This window comes from Solea solea, chromosome 12, assembly GCF_958295425.1.
Source record: "Solea solea chromosome 12, fSolSol10.1, whole genome shotgun sequence".
NCBI classification, from domain to species: Eukaryota; Metazoa; Chordata; class Actinopteri; order Pleuronectiformes; family Soleidae; genus Solea; species Solea solea.
Window position 1 is genome coordinate 26581889 of NC_081145.1, and position 22626 is coordinate 26604514.

General features: G+C 41.3%; 1 protein-coding gene across 2 annotated transcripts in view; it reads right to left on the reverse strand.

Annotated features, from left to right (window-relative positions):
• Positions 1-22626, reverse strand: part of siah1 (siah E3 ubiquitin protein ligase 1) — a 29822-nt gene that overhangs the window by 980 nt on the left and 6216 nt on the right. For both annotated transcript variants that reach the window (XM_058646081.1, XM_058646082.1), the window contains exons 2-5: positions 8836-8892; positions 3230-3411; positions 2098-2394; positions 1-1191 (exon numbers count right to left, since the gene is read on the reverse strand). The exon at positions 1-1191 is cut by the window's left edge and continues 980 nt beyond it. In XM_058646081.1, coding sequence (XP_058502064.1) covers positions 820-1191; positions 2098-2394; positions 3230-3411; positions 8836-8845 — 861 coding nt within the window. In that variant the 5' untranslated portion in view covers positions 8846-8892 and the 3' untranslated portion in view covers positions 1-819. The remainder of the gene's footprint in view (positions 1192-2097; positions 2395-3229; positions 3412-8835; positions 8893-22626) is intronic.

Consider the following 22626-nt stretch of genomic DNA (forward strand, 5'->3'; position numbering starts at 1 on the left):
CACAAACGCCTTTTTCTTTTCTTTTTTTTTTTTACATCCACTTTCTGGACTTTCTGGATGCAGATCGCAGGCTCCAGCTGGAAATCCAGTCCGGGATCGTTCCATGTCCACGTCGTCAGTCACGCGGAGTGAAAATAAATATCCAACAAAAACAATAAAAGGGAAAGTCCAAGGTGTCACGAGACCACAGTTCCGGTGCAACCTCCAGGTCCTGGATCCACGAGTGTCAGTGATGCGTGAGCCATCGGATCCAGAGAGCGTGGGTTTACGAAAAGAAAGAAAAAGTGGTAGGTAGCTGGTTAGCTACCTACGCACGCACTGAGCAGTAGTCGCCGTGTGTGTCTGAAATGTAAAATGAGGTGGACTGAGAGAGAGCGAGAGAGAGCGAGAGAGAGAGAGAGAGAGAGAGAGACGTGAAAAATGAAAGAGGTGAACGATCGTTCCGAGAGTTTGACGAGCGAGTTTGACTGAACAGCTTCTCAGTCCGTGTCCACGCTTTGTTTTTTTTTTTCTTTAAACGGCGAAGAGAAGGCGAGACGACCAACGTTCGCCTCGCGCTTGTTTACACGTGCGTCTATAACCGTCATTACACATAAGTTGCCACTCATCCATCATCCATCCATCCCACCCGCCCCTGAGCCTCCATGGCTGCCCATTCAGACAGTCCAGTTCCACGTCTCTAAGGGGGCGTGGCAGAGAGAGAGAGGGAGGAGGGCGCTGTGAGGTCACGACTGATCCGACCTGATCTAAAAAAAAAAAGGGGGGGAAAAGAAAAAAAATGCCCCAACGATCTGTAACTGTTTTGACCTTCTTTGACCTTTAGCACATGGAGATGGTGACGTTTATGCCCAGGTTGCCGTTTTCCGCAAACAGCTGTGCGATGGACGTGTCGAACACCAGGCAGTCGCTGTTCATGATGGCTGTGGCGATGCCCTCGTGGATGGAGCGGGGCGTGGCCTCCCAGGTGAGGCGGCGCCGGTGCCCGTTGAGCTCTAGCCGGTAAGCAAAGTTCTCGGCCTGCTTGCGCGTTCCGATGAGCTGCACGATGGCGAAGAACTGCTGGTGGCCATCGTACTTCTCCTGCTTCTCCAGCACCAGCATGAAGTGGAAGCCGAAGCACGACTGCATCATCACCCAGTCCACGGCGCCGGGGAGGTTGATGTCCGTGGCCAGGAACACGATGTCCTCGCCCTGAGGACACACACAGATTTGTATCTTAGTGAGGACACATTAAGCATTTCCTTAACTAGAGCTCCCACACCTTGGTTGACATCAAATTCAAGTACTTTTCAAGCACTTTCCAGGACCAATTTCCCTCAAATTCAAGGACCACGAGAAGTCAAGTGAGTCTCTCTTTGTCATTTTCTTTGGTGAGACCGAGATCTTGGAATTTTCATGTCCTAGGCATCACATGAAATTTGCGCTCTCTTGCTTAACTTTACTCGCTCATTGTGCTGTACGGAATCTTACGTTAATGCAGGGAATTAAACGGTAGGTTTAACAGTAAATTCAAGCACTTTCAATGATCCATGTCTATTAAGGGGGGATTTTCAAAAACTTTCAAGGATGCCCAACCCTAAAACCAGGTCCTAACCCTGGAAAAAGGCCATCAAAGTTGTGGGGACCAGACAAAATGTGCCCACAAAGATAGGTTTGTATGTTTTTTTTGACATCAAAGATATAAATACAAGTACACACACACAGACAAGTTTAAGAAGTCTCTGTAAGACACATTTTAACCAACACAAAACCATATTAGCCGTGTTTTAAACAAGATGACTGAAGTTAAAACAAAAGCTATAATTAGACATATTTTTTAAGTTTTAAGCCAAAAATTGACCCCAATATCGACATTTGCCCTGGCGTATGAATTATGGTATTGCACGAAGGACGACAAGACACCACCAAGTTTTGACCCACCATTAGGTTTTTAAAATGGTTGGTTGTTGGATACCAATATCACAAACTGGATTAAACATGAAAAGGTGATCTTGATCCTTCCCTTGTTATTTTACCTTTGAAATGTATATTAAAGTGCATTTTATTGTGTATAATGTGCATTATGTTTTTGTGCATGGGAGTCGCGGTGTCTCTCACCTGCAGCGTGGTGATGGACTTGTGCTGGTGCATCAGGTGAGGCATGACGGCGTCCAGCGAGCCCTGCCACTTGCAGGAGGCGCCGGGACACGGGCAGGAGTACGGCCGGAACTCACACAGCTCTTCGTGCTCTGTCTTGTCGGTGTGGGGCAGGGTGACTTCGCAGCCCGACGAGGCGTACTTACAGGGGAAGAGGACCGAGTTTGCTACCTTCTCCATGGCCAGGTTCCTGATGGAGCCCAGCGGACCTCGACAGGTCGGGCAGCAGGTGAGCTTTGGCCGGCAGTTGGAGCATACCTGACGAGAAACAAGTCAAATCAGTGACTACGTCTCATCCCTACTCTGTTTCTCAGTCAGAAGAAAAAAATAATCTATTTTGCTGATCTCAGACAGCAGAAGAGGACATTGATGATGATTACATGTCTGAATACTCTGTTGTGCGACACTTATGGCCATGGAAGACAAAAGTGTCACCCCAACAGCAGAGCTGCAACTAACAATTATTTCCATAAATCATTCATCTGTCGATGTTTTTCTTGATTATTCAATTAGTTGTCTGGTCCATAAAATGTCAGAAAAAGTTGATAAATGATCTTCAAAATGTCTTATTTTGCCACCAAACAACAATTAAGTTTTAATTATTTCTTTGTCATATGGTGCAAAAAAAACAAAACAGAAATAACATTTACATGTAAGAAGCTGTTCCAACCAGTAAAATGTGAATATGTTCTAGTTTCTTTGCTCCATATAACAAATCATTAAAAATGAATACATTTTATTTATTCTGGAAAAAAAAAAATATTTGAGAACATCGCCATTTCCAAGTCTGGTAAACACTGATAAACATTTCCTGACATTTTACGGACCCGAGTTGCAGCCCTTAACATCAGCAGCGTTTATTTCCAACTTCCAATATCGATAGAAACCCTTTACAGTGTCTTTTATTAGCCGTTTTAGTCGTTAGCTCTAAAGAAATCGACATAGCCTACCATTTAAAAATGAGGGGACAACAGCAGGGCACTGCCGCACCCTCTGTGCACAACCTCTACTATTCATTGCTAAACACTCCTAGTAATCTGAAAGCCAGGACAACAAATTTGTGCAGTCTGGTCCGGGATGGACTGAAACCTACCAGATGTCCCGACTGGCACTGCAGGATGGGGGGCAGAACATAGTCGAAGCAGACCGGACACTCAAACAGACTGGCCAGGTCACTGTTGGAGGCTGTGGTGCCTGTCAGGGTGGGCACGCGCTGGGAGGGGGGGCACTTGGAGGTTCCTGTCGGCAGCGCGGTGGCAGTCTGGCGACTCATTTCTGGTCAGACCAAAGAAACAAGAGAGAAAGAAGTGGAGTCAGACAAGAATTCATATGACGACATGTAGGAACATGCTGAACACGCATTTTATTACACACGGTGCTTTAAAATCTCTCAGTATCACGATTACATTTACATTTCCGAAAGTGACTTACAAAATAGGAATGAGCTACATAGAAGGAGTCTTGGAAATAAATCCACTCGATAGGAACAGTGGACTGACAGAGGGCGAGAGAGCAGAAGTGGATCCAAGTGTAGAAGGAGATAAGGGGTAAGGTAAGTGCTAGGAGAGAAGATGCTCTTGAAAGAGCTGGCTCTTCAAGAGCATCTTGAAAATAGACAGGGATGTCCCCTGTTCTGGTAGTGCGTGGAACGACACACGAAAAGGTGTTGATAACGCCAGACAACAACCCTTTGATGAATGGAGTAGAGGAAAATACAAAGCAAGACGAGCAGTGCGATACATCACAACACTGCACGGGCAAATATCGTAGGCCGCCAATTCATCGGTCTACCTCTAATTTACAACACCTGCTGTTGTCCCAGCAACCAGTGTAACAGATGTATTGATTTGTTTGGTCAATAACAGCCAAGCAGAAAACTGAACTCAGATGTGCTGTGTGTGTGTGTGTGTGTAGCTGCTGTTTCCTAACGTGCTGTGCAGTTGCCTTGGTAACGAGTTTGTAGTTGAGTGTGGTTTTGGCCTGCGGGGCAAAGGAAAGAACAGAGGCTGGAGAAGAGGCCAGAGAAAAATGATGGGCAGGAGGAGAACAGGTATGTGTTGTTGAATAAAGAGGAGGAGGAGGAGGAGGAGGAGGAGGAGGAGGAGGAGGAGGAGAAGAACCTCGGAGGAGTGGACAGACATCAGTTTTAAATCTGAACAGGACAAAGTGTAGCCACTGTCCCACACCGGAATCAACGCAGCCGTTTTTTAAAAAACATACATGGCTGCGGTCCTCAAAAATACACCACGGTCCATCCACAGACCCAACAGCAAGTACACCATTACCTCGATGTCCTTCATTGTTTGTATCTTAATACCCAAGTACAGCTGAGTAGTGCAAGAACTGTATAATGAAAAACGCCATTACTCTGTATAAGCAAAAAATAGAGACCTTTGGAAAACGTTACCCACATTTACTTCCCGATTGCTTCTTGTCAACCGTGACTCGACTGTCAGGGGTGAACACAAAAAGCTCTGCTAACATTTAGACATGCGTCTAAAAACAGAAACCCCTGCTCTGGCTTTCAACCGATGTCGTTTATTGTTAGTTGCTGTTCCTGTTCACACCTGCACGCTGTGTTATCCGTGTTGGTATAGACAGAATACGTCTGACATGGAGCTAAAAGGAGCTTTTTTTTTTTAAAATAACACTGGAGCAGTTCAGTTGGATCATGACAGCGCGTGTCCTGACATTGTTCATCCTTTTTTTTTTTTTTTTTTTTTAAAGCTGCTGCTCACATACAGAAGGAGGCAGCAGCACAGGGAGATCCCAAAGCAAGAGAGCAGAAGGAAGGATAATGTGTGTGGGAGGTGAAGACAAGAGAAGCAAAATCAAGTGGTGGTAATAAAGTGTGGCATTATGAAGACAGACAGTACCACAGCTGGGGAATTAACACCCACCAACAAAGTGCTGCCAAAGCTAGCAGCTAAATTTAGCAATATATATATATATACATATATAAGTATAAATACATGTTTTGAAGCCAGGCACCATCAAAGTTAGTCTTTTTTTCCTCTAGAAATCAAGTTTCAGCATTTTATTGGCTTAGTACAAAGTCAAGCTTTTTGAAGAGGATCCAACAATAGTGACCTGTATTTAATGAACACATGAAGGAGCCAATAATGTGTTTGATTGACGGATGAGAAGGGTGTCTCTCCCCCCTCCCATCCTCTCCACCTTCTACAGAGGGACCATCGAGAGCCTGTTGACCAGTGGCATCTCTGTCTGGTCTGGGAGCTGCAAGGCCTCCGACTGGAAGTCTCTGCAGAGGGTGGTGAGAACAGCGGAGAAGATCATTGGGACTCCACTCCCACCCATCAAGGACATTGCACACAGGCGCTGCCTAACCAGGGCTCGCCAGATCATCAATCCTGTTTTTCTTTTTGCACTACTTTTATATATATTTATATTCAATAAAAACATACTTTTTTTTTTTTATTTATCATAGTTTGGCTGAAGAGTTGGATACATGTATTGACATTTACAGTAAGATAAAAGACATTTCCCATCAAAACTCAGAAGTTACAAAATTCAATGCTATGTGTTGGTTCCTTATCTGCAGCCAAGCAATGAAATTTCGTTGCCAGTTTTCACTGCTGTGTTTTCTGTGCAATGACAATAAAAGGAAGTCTAAGTCTAAGTCTAAGATTTCCTGTTGACATTTTCAGATAGTAATTTCAGGATAAATCTGATGCCGTTATCTGCGTCATAATCGCCATCTCTCGCATCTTTATTTGTTGTTGACAGCACTGAGTGGCCATCTCGGGGTAAATCATACTCGCGCGCACAGCCTCGACGAGTGAAGAGCCAGGAACTGGATCTGATGTGGAGTTAACGGCTGACTGACACCGCACATGCCTGCCTGTAAACACATCTGCTGTGACTGTCTTAGCAGCTATTTATAGAGCCTCTTAGCTGGCTAGCATGCTAGCAGCAACGCAGAGGGCAGTGGGAAACCAAATTAGCTCAGGATGTCGTGCTAGGCCAAGGCCAGGGTCACAGTCAAGCGAGCATGCAACGCCGGTGTTGTAATGTATAGAAGTGCAAATACTTCTTTAATCTACTTAAACACAAAATTCACATTATTGTACTTTATAGAGCTGAAACAATTACTTGATTCATCGGTCTGAAGCTTTTTTCATAAAAACAAGATTTTTAGTTTCTCAAATGTGAATATTTTCTGATTTCTTTGCTCCATATAACAAATAACTCATTAAAACTCAATCATTTCCAGGTTCCAATAATCGACAGATTAATCGATGATGAAAATAGTCATTGGTTGCAGCTCCAGTCCTTTACTTCGTTATTTATACTTTACATAACCACCACATTTCCTAAATAAATTGTGTACTTCCTACTAGGGGCGTCATGATTCTCCAAATCCTTGATTCGATTTGGTCTTTGATTATTAAGGTCACAATTTGATTAGACTGTCAATCTTTCTGATTGAACTGAAGAGAGTGTGTTGAGTCGAGTCAAGTGCCATAAGGGAGCAGCACAACACTATAGCACCACTGTGATGAACACTGACGTCAGCTCGGTGAGCAGAATGAATGTATGGTAAGTGAAATATAGCAACACTGGACCTGGACCAGGAGGCCTGGACAGGGGGAGGTTTAATGATCTTACAGCAGAGAGAGATGGAGGAGAGATGCCAAACCAAATCCCAGTAGAACTTTATGAAAATTAATTGCGTTGATAGGAATGTCAAAGATTTTTGGAATGTTTTATTTATTTATTTTTATATATATGTGTGTTTTTTTATATATATAAAAATTTTTTATATAAAAAATGTATATAAAAAGATATGTATACACATACATATATATACACATATATATATATACACACACACATATACATACACAATATTATATATATATATATATATATATATATATATATATATATACATACACAATATTATATATATGTGTATATATATATATATAACAATATATCTGAATTCTGAAAGGATACAACTGCTCTGTTTTTCACTAGAGCACAAAATGCAGCTCAGTTGTGACTGATGTGATTAACGCATTGCTTCTGATTGATTGAGCTTCACACAGGCTCTTGGGAATTTGAGGGCAAAAATGGCAGCACAGGCGGTTGGTAGAAGAGTTATGAGCACGCCGTGTCAAAGCTGCGTCCACTTTAAGACAGGGTTTTAATCGTTTCATTTAGTAGAACAGTGGTTTTAAAAACGTAACTTATGGCAAAACTCTGCAGCCTAGCACTACAATAGCTAGCATGCAGCATGTAAGGCTAAAACAAGTAGCAACATGTACAACTGAAGAGAGTGTGTGTGGGGGGATAAACACATTATCACTGGTTCAACTGGAACATGGGGGCTAAGAGGTGACACCGCTAAGATAAAGGCAAATTACAGATAAGCAGGGACCAGTGCACTAATTTTAAGCAGGAGGTTTCAAAATAGCTTTACAACACGGGTGTCAAACTCTGGCCCTACGACTACGATTGATTTCCCCCATCACACCTAGACCAACGTCCAGCCACAAAAATGCATAACACTTAAATATTTAACCCCCCTTAGAAAATCAGGTTTACGGGCCCTTTCTTTTGTGTATCGTTCCTATTCGACTGGATTGAAGCCTAGAAGAATTCACACATTGAATATTTTGTGTTGTTTGCGAATGGAGAAGAGGAGAGGAGAGGAGAGAATTTGTCTGTTGCACTGTTTGATAGTGGGACAACCATGTCACGGTATACTGTTTGCTTTGCAACAGCCTATCTGTTACAAAGCAAAGAGTTATAATATCTTATTTGCCTAATTTAATTTTTCAAATGCAAATACACACACACAAATCACACTGTGTCGCTAAAAGCAACTCACTACATCCATGGCATATTGACATTTCCTCTTTCTACTACTGCTGCTCGAAAAATAAACTGAAAAATGGGCAACTAATACAATATTTAACCTTGACTTTGTCAGGCAAAAATAGTAAGCCTAAACACAGGGGCAGTGACAAATTAGCCATTCAAAAAAGGACACAACTGAGGTCCATGAAAATGATTGTCCAATGTCTACATTGAGACGATTCAAGCCACCTTATTAGTCCCACAATAGGTGACAGTTACAGTACCACAGCAGCAAAGACAGTAAAGGTGAAGTTAATAGTTTAGTACACATGCACACCAGGATTGCATGCGAGTGCTATGTGCCGTGTATATTTAAAAAAACAAAACGATTCTGAAAACAGTCACTAACCGTTTCCCTGTCTCACCTGAGCTTGTGCAAACAGAGTGCCAAACCTCCCCCAACACCAAAATAACAACAAAAACGGCTCTTCACAAAGGGTGTTAGAAAATAGAATTGAATCACAGGCTTACATTAGAGTGAGGAGAGAGAAAATGAGTGAGTCAGCTCAGATAGAGAAAGAACAAACAGCACATGCTTGTGTGTCTTTTATGGCGGCGGCATGAAGGATGACAGCAGAAAGGAGAGCAGACATAAACAATGACTCGGCACACAGAAAAGGAGCAGAATGAAAGGCTGTTAGCAGACGGGCACACTTTGTTGTGTTGCAGGAAAAAGAACACGGTGAGCACGGTGCTGCCCAAACAGTGTGAGCTCAACAAAACAGAATGGGAGGAGTTAAGAAGAAGGTACAGAGGAAAACAAACACACGTGAAGATGTAAAACAACAAGAGAGAGGCAACATTAATACTGACCTTCGTCCATAAGATTTCCAAGTAAGGCTTTCGTCTTCTCTTGAAATGTGGGGACCTCTGAAAGGTGGAGAAAAAAAACAGGGTAAACAAACTTGATTTTGAGGAAAAAATAGCAACGGGAAACAAAATATTAAGTGTTCTATGATTCACACACACAGGGTTGCACATACTCAGTGCAATGACTTCCAACAAAGTGTTATTCCTAACTTCAACCACAACTAGTTAATGCCTAGCCCACATTTGAACCTAAACACAATTCAAAGCTCCACAAATATGACATCCTGCCCTATTAGGACAAGGTTTTGGTCACAATGAGGACTACTGGTCCTGACAAGGTCAGTGTTTATGCCAGAAAAGTTGCTAAAGAGACACACAAACTTGGAGATTGGCAAAGCACCCACTCATGTGGAGGATAAAGCGGTAGAAGCTCAGAACTTCGGTGGCACGACCGTCCAATCACAGACAAGATTCACCAACACGTCTTCACCAGTGTGGTTGTTGTTCCGCCGTGTCAGAAGATAATAACAGCATCGCTGTTTGCAAAAGCTGTTCAGCAAGGATTCCAAGAGGAGGAAAGAAGACTAAAAGTTTTACTGAGAGAATATGAAGCAGCCGGGGTAACAGTTAGCGGTACTAAGGCTAAAACAACACGGCGTGGCGACATCCTTATTCGGCAGGCGTTTGAAAACTGTTTCTAACCCTAACCCAGTGAAAGGAAAGAGCCAAAAGTCTGCTGCCGACTTTGCCGTTATAGATAGTCCAGAACTATTAAAACATCAGTTTTTCATCACTGCATCGTGCACAAACTGCAGATTATATTCAGATTATCTTAAATATGAATTTATCGGTTATTGTATCGGCCATGAGAAGCAGGAAATTATCAGTTGAAATTTTTCATATTGTGCATCACTAGTCAAAGTTATCTTGGAAAAAGGAAGCAGACGTACTCAGTCATTGATAGCATTTTTTGACAATTCTACAGCCATAAAATTCTACATAAATCCAGGCGGCCTGAATATCATGATGGTCATAAGAGGGTTAAAAGATTTAAAAAGACTAATAATGACTAATAAAATGAATGAAATGAAAAAAGACAAATATTGGTATCTTTACATGCTCACAGTTGTGATACCAGTATTATATTGGATGCTAAAAGCAGTTTCCCCAGAAACTGGAAATGCACGGCCCATGTTGTCGGCGTCCATAGAGCGAAACCACGTTCAAGGCATTTAATCCTCTTACCACGCTGCTAATGCAGTGGGTATTAGCATGAAACTTTGACAACCATTGATTCCTACTGTATAGTCTGTCGGCTGCACACTGCGTTTCCCTGCAGCGTTAATTCATATTTCATAAAGCAGATGCAGGCTCCACCCGTATGTTGAAGCTCTGAACTCAATCAGATTGAAATCTGTTCAACAACACACTGCCTGGCTTTCGCAGAACTCTCATGCTGCTCTATGAAGTCAGCGATTTAGTGTTGTTTTTTTTGATTGATGTGACCATGTAACAAAAAGATCTCAAGCATGACCTTAACAGACTTTTTTTGAATCAATTAAAAGTGTATAATTTGTTCCTCTAAGACAGTAAACTGAATATCTTTTCTTTGTCGACAAAAACATTTAAAGAAATCTTTATTTTAAAAAGGTCTTAAAAACACAGATTAGCATCTTCCACTCAATAATGAAAACAATTTAAAATCCGCAAGCTATGAAGAAAGGGTTAAGAGCATCAACAGAGGCATTTGCAGGCATAAATCAGCCTTAAAAATGTTTTAACAAAAAGGATAATTTGACATTTACCTTGACAAATAAAGACACCCTCCTGCCATATAAAAGCCCATCTGATGACTTGTTTGGCCATGGTGAGCCAAACCCTACGAGCAAGTGTCTTTTGTCTATGCACAACAATTTCAAATGATCTCTCATCTATCACAGTGTGCCTTTGCTAGTCCCGAGTCTTGCGCAAAAACAACACAAGATCTGTGCACACCAATAGTTGAACCAGACAAGAGAAATTAAACAAGGTGGAGCCGATGTCAACAACACACTCAAAATGCAAATACAACTGTGCTCAAAGACGCTTCGGCTTCACTGCGAGGCATTTGAATCATTTGCTTTTAAAGAATATTATAGTGACATTTTTCCAAACAGGTTAGATGTCCATGGTGTTGTCAGACACACAGTGTAAACTCACTGTTTGGCGCACACACAAAAACAACAGTGCAGTACTAGTAAAGTCCAAACTCTTGTACTCAACAGACTCCTGATCATTTGTGAAGTGTCACATTGAAAAATGTGGTTTTCTTGTGCGTATTTATTTATCTAAACTACTACTACTACTGATCAACAACTATCACCACTTCCAACAAATCTTCTCCACAAAAAAGGTGAAAATGATTTTATATGTTAAGTGTTTGTCACTAGAGAGCAGAGCATAGGGAAAGCTTTGACTTGGTTTGTTGACAACACTACATTTAAGTCACAAAAGTAATCGTGCAGCATGCGCCGACTAGAAAAAAGAAAAATGCACACATTTTGCTCGCTGAATAGAAGCCACCGAAATTAGTCTTCAGGGGAATAACTACAGGGAAGGTGGATATACAAGTAACAAGCACAAGTCTTCTGGAACTGTACAAAACTTGACCTCCTTATAGCTATTACCATCTTAAATAAACATGACAAAATGAATCCTTATTTGTTAAGATGTCGCCGAGATATACACATCTGAATGTGTTAAATGGGACTGAATGATGTTAAATTTAAAGTGTTACCAAATACCACATACCAAAATTCGTTCAAATCCAATGATTTACCAATGATAAGTGGTAGGGATTTCTTCAAATATACTTTTTTTGCAATGTCAACAGGCAGCAGATTCTTACTAGACTTTACTGGCAACATACTTGTGGGATCAGCATACAGAATTCAGACTGATTAGTCAAAAAGTACAAACTTACTTATCAATAGCTAACAAAAAAGGATAAAAATCACAATACCAATAATATCACGATACAACGATTCTGTGATAATAAACCATGTGATGTGATAATTAAGTGAAACTGGCAGGAACTGCTTACTTTAGAGCGCCTTGATTTGTGAATTATAATATCGATATTTGCACTGGTGTATCAATTAACGTTTTGCTTGAGGCAGGACGGCGAGACATCACCAGGATTTGTTTTCTAATTTTGCCCGTATGACGTTAAGAAGCTATTTGGACTGGCTGAACAGACTTAATCAATATTACAGGTTTTGGTAATGTCTATAACCTGAGGCAACAATATCGCTGACTGCATGAACACAGACATGTGCCGAAATTAGTATTACGCAACACAGCGATGTGATTAAACCCAATAGTGTGTGGTGTTTAGAAATGGAATCATCGAACTACGCGTTTGATGACGCCATAGGCGATGGCGACGTAATCCAAAACCCAGGCTGGCAACATGACGGAGATCAAATTAGAGGGATTAGGATAATTTGCTCTTTGTCTCCGATTACTATAAAGTGTGTGCCAACGACTACGCAGCGAGTACAAGAGGAGACATGGCAGACTTCTCAGACATCTCAGAGACAGATGAAACAGTGCCAATAAGGCCACATGTCAGGTTTGACGCCAGAGGAGTTGTGAGAAATAAAAACACCATGTGTCACTGAGCTGTTCTGCTTCTTCCCTAAGTGTACATGAGCTGTCGCCAAACAATTTTGGGACACATTACTGCCAAGTGGACTGGAGTCACTACTCTCTCAGGCCAAGGCCACACTGGATATGCAAGCAGCACATTTTGCTTTTTATGTATACCCCATTCCCACAGGTTTTTCACCAATGAGAAGACGCAGATGTTAGCGATAACTTTTGTGGTTGACTCCTGAGTTCAGGACCATTTGACCCAAACAAAAAAGTTTGTTAGAAAATTAGCTTCTACTTCTCAGTCAGTTAACATTTTCCGCTGCTAGTTTCAGCTTGTCTTCAAAAGAACACAATGTCAATTTTGTAAATTTGTTCCACTTGAGGCTTCAAAATGGGACTTCAGATTCCTATGGGTGATGTCAAGACCAGTTGGTAACTGGTATTAATCACATTTTTAGTTTGAAAGTTTTAGTTGTCTATGTTCAGAGCAGCCACACAAGTGAGACGCACTAGTTTTCTTGAGAATAGAGCTTTTGTTTATTTTCATCACTAACCAGACAGGGGTCACAGTTCTCAGATCTCAGAGTCTATTCTTTTTAAGAAGAGTTGTAAAGTGAAATATCTACAAGATTGGCAATCGTGTGGAGAGGCAGGCCAATACATTTTTTTTAATAAATATGACAAACTGCACATTCTTGTTCTCAGAAATTTGATAGATGTTGCTGTGTCACTAAAACTTTACATTTTGATTAAGTTTTTTTTCCAGTATGGCTCAGGTGTTTTGTGTTTTGCCAATTTGTTAAGTTTCACAAATTACACCATATTCATGCACAACACACAGGGATAATTCACAATACATGCAGGCAAAGCTTGCTCACAGCGTCTCATGTACTCACCCACACAAACTATTCAACAAACATTTCTGTCCCAATGTACAGCATATGCAAAATTGGCTAAACATGTTCCCTGTACAGAAGAAGAATGGCAATCCATCAACCCGAAACTAACTCAGCATAGTTACAACACCTTAGCTGTGGCTAGAGGGCGAGTTGCACCAAACACACACAGAGCTGACGAGGAGAAAAGGCATTTAAGTTTCCACAATGAGTGCACAATCATGTGCATTATCTTTTAAAAGCTTCACCTTTAATCGCGTGCACGCTCCTCGTGGAAACACATGCGAAGATTCTGAACAAGGAGTTCCAGGGTGGAGCTTGCAGAGCTACGCTAAAGGGCTTCAAATTCACTTGGGGTAGAGTATTCACACAGGCCCCTGGTGCCATGTTTCTCCAGTCTTTTCCATGGAAACCACACACTGTTGCTGCCGCTGCCCTAAACACACCACAAAAAAGAGGATCATATTTCTCCCACTCCGTCCCCCCTTTAGGAGGGGTATGAACATGAGGGTCCAGGGCAGGCTGTAATAAAAGAATGAAAGAGTGCTGTGTCCAGACCGGGGCGGAAGCTTGATAGTTGCAAAAATAAACGCCCACAAGAGGCTCGGAGAAGAGAAAGACACCAAAGTATGTATGCCTTTATCAGTGGAATCCCATAAACTACTGAATATAAAACCCCAAAAGTCCCTCAGTTACAACAGCAGCAAGAAAAACAAAGCAGTGGAGCAGGCATCCATCAAACCCTGTGACCTGGGTGACTGCTACCAACACCAAACTAAAAGGCAGCACCAAGCCAGTTGCTAGGTGCTTGTGTTGCAGCACAGAGAAACAGAAAAAGGTCACTAATTTGCTTTCTCCTACACTGAAGAGAAAAGCCTCGCATTAGTCCGCCAGTGTGTGGTCAACTAGTAGCCACTCCCCGGCTGCTCCCGGCCACTAGGCTCTGAAGGCAACTCGAGACATTTTAAGTTGAGTCTCTTTAGATTTTCATCAACGCCGGATGTAAAATTCCACCTCATTTTCTCCTGCTGCTACATTTGTAGTGAAAAGTTTGGTGCTGCAACGCTATAGTTTTTATAAAGATAGATCCTTTTGCAAGACAAGTTTTGCAGCAAAAAAAAGAAAGGAGCATTCCCGGCACAAAATAAGGTTATTGTATGACAAACTATTTTTTTTTTCTTTTTTTAAAATCGTGTAGTATAACTATCCCTTCACTGATTGGAATGCTAAGCCCTGCTCTCTGAGTTTCTCGCTGCAAGAAAGCGGGAGCTCGAGGGAGAGGAAAAGAAGGGAAAGTCCCAGACAAAGTTTCAGTGTCAGACCCCCCCCCCCCTTCCCTCTGCTTTTATTCAAGCCATGTTCTCTGTCCCCTGGAGTGTGCTAGGTGTCACTGCTGCTGCGGCTGTGTGTGTGTAGGACGGACAGCGAGGCTAACTCGGCATCCAATGTCAGACCAAACAGAGCATGCTCATTCACACCCTTCCTCTGTGGACTCTCGAGGCACTGGGCTGCCGACGCCAAACACACACCAATTCTTTTTACTCAAATCCTCTTTTTAACGCAGACTCCAGTTTGATTCTTGCTAGTTTTTTCTTGAGCCCCTGCCCCCGCGTCTTTCTATTTCCCCTTTTTTTCCACAGTGTACATTTCCTTACATGCTTGCCGTGCATATTTTGCCTTCTTTCTCCTCCGTGGATTGCCTCCTCTGCCCCCTCCCTCAGCCTGGCTCTGTGGTTGTGCAAATCTCAAATTTCAGCCTTGTCTGGCTGCAGGCAGTACCACCAGCTGTCCTTAGTGACTCTACATATTTCCCAATGTACTTTCCTTACGTTCTATTGATTTCCACTGGACATGCATATCACATTCAATATAAAGTGTGACAGTTTGCTCCAACGTACTACATTTAACCACTGAACTTGGGCACTTAATTACAGCGGCAACTTGCAGATAAAAACAAAAACAATGTGTTCCTTCAAAGCAGAGGATTGCCTCCCTTGTGATTCAGTCATGTTGAGATATGCAAACGAGTTCACTTGTCATCTGTTCCCTTCCCTGACTCAGTCCCATACACTCTGGCTGTGTCTCTAAACACACAAAACTGAGGCACCCAGGAAAAGAAGCCCAAGTGAAAGCAAAAACAACACCGACAGCCAGAATCTATTCGTCAGCAGGAGAGAAAAGCAACAGCCAGCTTTGGGAACATGGAATAATTCACATGTAGCGTGTAAAGATAAATGCAGCTTGGCTGAATCAATTTGGTAACTACAAGCAATGCCACACTTTCTTTGTGGAACAGGACGTAGTAGTAGTAATTATTGATGTTCTCGAGTCCTGACTTGGAGACACCGACATGTCAATATTGTGACATAATTATTGTGCCACCTACTTACAACAGGAAGTTGGGATAAACTGATACTCAGTACAAGTATCAATGTGATATTGGTCAAAAATCACAGGATCCAAGATAAGAAATTTGATACAAACTCCCCAAATCTCGGAGTCTACGTATTGAACGTGGATGGAGCATCTCTTAACGTAGCTTTCTCCACTATTATCCCGCTGTAAACTCCCTCTTCTTCAGCCAGGTAACTTCCACCCGAGTTTCCCTCATTCATTTGAGCAGCGCCCCTGCGAGGAGACATCAAGTAATGACGCCCAGGCAGGGACTGTTTACTTTAAAGGGCTTTAATTTGTTCATTAAAATATCTATATTTGCCCTAGCATGTCAGTTATTATTGTTGTATGAGGAAAGACAACAATAGATCATCAAATCAATGTTTACAACATTCTCTGATACTTTAAGGACCAAACAACTGATCGATTAATAAAGAAAGTTACACATAATCGTTACTTGAATCAGTATCAGAACAAACTCAATGTGTCATGATAAAGTGGTATTACACCGTCCTTAGAAGTAAGCCTTTATTCTACATTGTATGTGGTAATATAGCACTGAAATGACAGGTGTGTCTGTGTGTGTGTGTGTGTGTACACAGAAAGACTGCACACCTGACATGCACTGGGGGGAGTGACGCGCTGTTCAGCGCCGCTCGCAGCCTTAATTATTTTCCTTTGATCTCTTGCTATGAATGCCACTGATAATTTCATTATGACATAACACAATGTGACAGCGGGCGTCTGTGGTGCCGCTTTTCTTAGATGATGTGAGCCAGGTTGAACCGCCACAGCGAAAGCACATTCAGCCGCACTCAGCTTAAAAGAGAAGACAGGAGGAAACACCGCTGTGTGCTCCTTTCACTGTGCTTACACTGCATCTGTTCACATTATTGCCAGACAATGTGAACGTAATACAGTCAGAAATAAAGAAAGAAGAAAAATATGAGCACACAAAGAGCCCACTCTGAAACACACACGCAGCGATAAGCTATAAAACAGCGCTAGTTACAATGGTCAATGCCCAAAGTGTGCTATTAAAGGGGCAGGGCAGCAGATATAACAATGAGCCATCTGGACCAGGCAGCAGTTCATCTCCACAGAGCCAAACACTTCATCACCTACAGCCAGGGGTTTACAAAGAGAGGAGGCGGTGGATCATTTACATCTTAAATACACTCCGGCTATGCAAATGTCTACATTTTCCCCAAAGGAAAACAGCAATAAGTGAAGTTAATTGATGGGCAACAAGACTCGTGAGTTGAACATATACAAAAAAAAAGGAGGTTCTACTCTGCTCTATTTTTTTTTTTCATAATTGATTGATCATGATTATTTTGGGCAAAAGTCAGAAGATTGTCTTCTTTTGTCGACAAAACACATTTATTAAGTGTTTAATGATTTCTTACATTATATGGAGCAAAGAAACTGAAAAAAACAGAAATAAATCACAATACTTGATGATTTTAAGTAGTAATTATTAGTTGCAGTTGCCCAAATTTCCATATTTAAATCAGCTGATGCTTCCATTTACAATTTAATCTGTAATCATGATGACTGTACAATTATGGGCTGATACAGATGTGAATACAGACTTTTTTGTTGTTATTCTTAGGTGGAACGAAACAAACAAACACAGGGTATCAGGAACTGGCAAGCAGTTCCCACAGTTCCTGGATTTAAGAGTGTTTGGGTCAGTTGCATGGGCCATGTGGCTTATTTCAGTTCAGGTCGAGTGTTTTGTTTGTTTGTTTAGAAAGTACTCTCATGTATAAGTCAACTACTTAATTAATAGGCAACATTCCCTTTCTGTAAGGACTGTGGCTTATGCTAATTTGTACGTGTAAGGTAAATGGTCTGCATTTATAGATCCCCGTCTCTCTGACACATATAAATATATAATAACACAAAATGTAGATTCCAGGCTTTAAAAAACACCCAAAATAAAAAGAATCCTGAAGGACATTTCCTTTAGCGGTAATGTTATAACTTCTTTCACTTTTGGCAGTCACCTTTTTTCCACAACAGAAAAAACAGCAACCGAGCAACTGTGCAGCTCCAGAGCTTGTTACCATGGAGAAGCCACGCAGAGTCGTGATATCACAGCAAAGGAAAAACTACACACTTACACACGCACACCTTGTATCTTATGCTCACGCACAGACAGACACACACACAAAGAGAGTGATACAGCAAGTAGGGACTCCCTTTGGCATTAGTAAGAGATCTCAAATTACCTCACTGGTACAGAGCCAATGAGTCACTGTCTCACACACACACACACACATAGTCAGAACAGCTGTCGGTCATGTGAGGGAGAGCTGAGCTCTATTCACTGGACAGTGCAGCTGTTATCCAATCAGGCGGCAGTTTCCATCCATCACTATAAAGTCTCACATCACCCAAATATTAAGGAACTTAAGGTATTATTATTTTTTATCTTGTGAAAAAAGGGAACACAGAAATGAAACGGATCCAAATTCTTCTGCTTTATGCAGACAGTATTGGCATAGAAATCTAAAATATTTGTAAAGTAAAATAAACAGTGCTACCAATGACATGAACAAAATCTGGGTTTGAATAATGTCTGCAAAAGTGTTTTTGTGCTCTTGAGATGTAATCACGTTTGTTTTATGAGATAAAAGTGACCTTAAAACCACCAAAACCCAACCAGTTCATCTATGGCTTTGAGATGCCTGGTAGAAACTGGTACTGTCACATGAAACAGGTACAGTGTGTGTGTGTGTTTTGCCATGTGACACTTTGCATGCACAGGTACACGGGTAATCAGGTGACGAGTCGGAGACAGGCGGAGTAAGAGAAGCAGACAGATAGCTCAGATGCACCATGTGAAATTCAAATATGAGACATTTTAAACAAAGCTTTTAGCGGAAATGAGGTTAATGAGACAAAATTAACTCAAGCTAATCAGCAACAGTTACCCGTGTCATCTAGTGTGCGTCTGTGACATCATTTCAGATTCAAGTATGAGACAAGTATGCTGTAATATACTTTATCTGAGCACTGTTTTTCCAGGAACAGACATCTCCAGACATCACAGCCTGAAAATAGTTATGGGAAAAACAATTTACGTACACATATATATATATAAAAATTATGTACACAATTAGGCTATTAAATACACTATGCTGCTTTGGCATTATACAGTTGTAGCACTACTCGACTCTACTGTTTTGTTTTCTTTGCTTTTCCATTAGGGATAATATCTGGTACTTGGTGTTTTTTTTAGTACCGGCTCTGGCGAGGTTCCAAGCGAGCTGAGCCGATACTAAAAATGAGACGTCAACAGTCTGCCGGCAACTGATTATTCAGAGTATGGATGAGTCATGAGTGCGCGTCCGACGCATGAATCAAACCCTCCATTTTCTTTAAAAACCGGCAAGAGCGCCACAGCGAGCATACGGGCAAAAATACATCGTGGTCCATTGATGAGGTGCAGACGTTCCTTTGTTTAGTGGCTGACGAGAGGATCCAGAGAAAACTGGACGCGTAAAAAAAACAACGTCACGGCAGTTTTTACTATGAGGTAATGGAAAATGACGTGCCTGATACCAAAAGTGCCATAAAAGGACAAAAACCGGTGTATAAAAGGTGGAACCACATCTTTAAACTCATTTCTTATCATTTCAAACATACGTTTAAAAAGGAAAACTTGGAAATCTCTATTGAAATATTAACTAAGCCAGCTATGAGTTTCATTCAAGCCAAAACTGCATGGCCCTGAAGTATCCATTTTGAAGAATACCCACTCAATTCGGACATTTGGGGGAATAACTAGTCAAGGAAGTGCAGTCCGTACTTCCCGCTGGCACTTAACACATTCTAACTCACAAGGTGGAAATGTGTCCTTGTGTCCTAACGGGTCACGCCAGTCATTTTTTAATAATAACTCAGCCGACAAGAAAAACAGAAAACACAACCTCCTCAGTGAAGGTTAAAAAATCCTAAACCAGATTAATAATTCACAGCGGAACCATCATATGAATTGAGAGTGGAAATCAACAATCAAGGTTTGTAGCTGTTCATGTGCCTCTTCACTATCTGCACACATACAGTAGGCACTTAGATCACGCCATGACCTCACTGCAGATCTCACATTCCTGACATCAACCCCCAAACACAGTGGAAAACAGTAAATAGCTGCACCGTATGATCCACCAGCCAGACCTACTGAAAGAAGCCCGTTTCCTCTGTGGAGGGGAAACTCAACATTTCTGTACTTTCTATAATGGCGTGTTTCCACCGGCTTGGCTTGCCTCGCCTTGGTACGACACAGCACGGGTAAGTTGTGTTTCCACTAGCATAGTACCTGGTACCAAATACTTTAAGTACCTGCTCTGGCGAGGTTCCATCACAGGAAGAGAGGTCTGACACAAGAATTAAGCTGAACAATGCCGAACTGTAGATCATTTAAAAAGACTTAACGATCCTAAAAACGTGGTCTAATCTCCAACTATTAACAGGGAAACTGGCTTTAAAAGATTACATTAGATATCGACAAACATGCCAAGATCTCCCAAATATGACTAAACCTGAATAGGCTGCTACCTCCTTGACTTCTTGCTGCTTGCACCCTCAATTTTGTTAATTTACTTTGCAAATTGAAGAAAATTTATATTAAATCTGCTGTGACACAAGGATGCAAAATATCACGTTAATTTCACTACAGAAGAGATAAAATGACCTCTGCAGCTGAGCGCAGGGAAAAACAAATATGTCAGTATTTGTTAATACAACCCCTATTCAAAATATCGACAAATATGAGGATGGGTCAAATATACATGTGTAAATTGCCACTGTGACCAAATACTGCACTGCATATACAAAAATAACTAAATAAAAATCCACATATATACGATGCAGGAGTCATACCATCATCTTACAAAGCAAAATTACGTTTTCGTCCGGATAAAAAACAAGGTATGAAAGTCCAGGGATTTCACAGGGATCAGTGTTTTCCATCCATGACATAAATCCTCATCCTCCTCCTCATCATCATGGCATCTGTCACCATCCACCTACATATGAGAGCCATCCCAGTGGCCATATTATCAAGCCACTAAGCTGCTATAATCGTGACTGAAAGCCCATGGGACGTACCAAGTACAGCACATCCAACACTGTACTACTGTAACACACAATCAGCAAAACAAAGGCATTGAGGTGTCTGACAGCTCCCATGTTTGTTTAAAGCAATTTGTATTAGAGTACATACATAGAGTTTGTGAAGTTTCACTTCAAAATAGTGCACAAGTGCTTTCCTGTTGATGTTAAATCAGTGAAATTTAGCATTAATACAGACCATCTTTGTTCTTTGTGTCACTGTGAGGATGAAACAATAACCTCAACCGTTCCCTGAAACATGCTGTTAAATTGGTGACAAATTGTTTGTAAATTGTTTTCCATAAATTCTTAGGCCTCTTTTTGCCTGCTTGATTATCATAAATCATACTTTCATTGCATCTATTGCATTTTGAATTGCCTTGTGCATGAATGGTGCTACATAAAAAAACCTCCCTTGCCTTACCTGAACCAAAAAGCTCAACAGTCACCTAAAAGTTCAAAACAGAGTTCTATTGTTTGGCTTTACATGCAAGAAAATTACAGGTAAATTCTTAGTTTGATCAGAAACGGATGATTGTGTTTCCCTAACCTACTTCCAATCACTCCTGTACACACTAAACTATTGCATAAACTCTTAACACTATGGAAGCTAAAGTACTACAATTTAACCTCTAACCCTGTTTTTGTCCTGTTTTTGTTATTGATATTTATGTTCTCATTTAAATCTATATCTCTGTCCTCAGCTGGACTGTCAAACACTGTCTACACCACCTACTTTACTCCTGAAATATCCTGGATAACCTCTGTTTTATTTTGTACATTGTAATGTGTAAATAAAGTTCAAATTTAAATCTGAATGAAGGGATACGGTATCATAACAATGTACAGGTGTGCTGGGCTTTTAAATGAATAAAATTGTTCCTCTAAAGATTTGCTCATCAAGCCGCGGGTAAAATTCTACTTGGATGTGGAAACCAGGCTTTTTTCCCCCTGATTTACTCCCTCAATTACATCTTGTAAGCTGGCTGCGCACGAGTGTGATGTCTGGATCCTGAATGGTCTTGAAAGCAGCTCTAACGTGGCAAAATTACACAATTAGAGTAATTATTCTCACAAACATGATACTCATCACCCAGGTGGTTGCCATTACAACCTTGTGCTTTTGATCAAAAACACCTTTTGTATCTTTAAATAACTTTGTGGGGTTTTGGGGCATGATTCAGGCTGAGGCTGAAGTGTGTATTTGTACCGCGTATGTAGTCTTAATACAATATATCATGTAGGTACAGCTACAGATGAACTGAACTATCGAAACAGCACTTTTAAACAGTTTTAAAAACACACTCAAACTCAGATCAAACCCTGGGCAATTGAGCCTTTTCAATAGCTGTCACCTTGTTATGGATCAGCTTACCCCCTCACATTAAATTCGCCCCCTGCTAGTAGGGCTGTAAAGTCCTGGTCGACTGGTCAACTGATGAGTCTGGTTCGACTCAAATTCTGATAAGTCGACTTTTTGCCATGTTAATTTCATACAGTCTATGGTTAATTTGATTTCATCTGGAGGAATGTACCAAGTGTTAATCAGGGTGTTTTCAGAGCACCCCTGTTCCACAGGTAACAGCGTGTCTTCAGAAAACACCCCCCTTGTTTTTCAGTATTTTGGATTAGCCCAACCCACAGGAGACAGAAAGATTAAAGAACGACTGGTGGTTTTATTTAATTTGTGTTACAGTCAGTCCTCTAACATCCATGTCAAAGACATTGGCGGTGTGGCAGCATT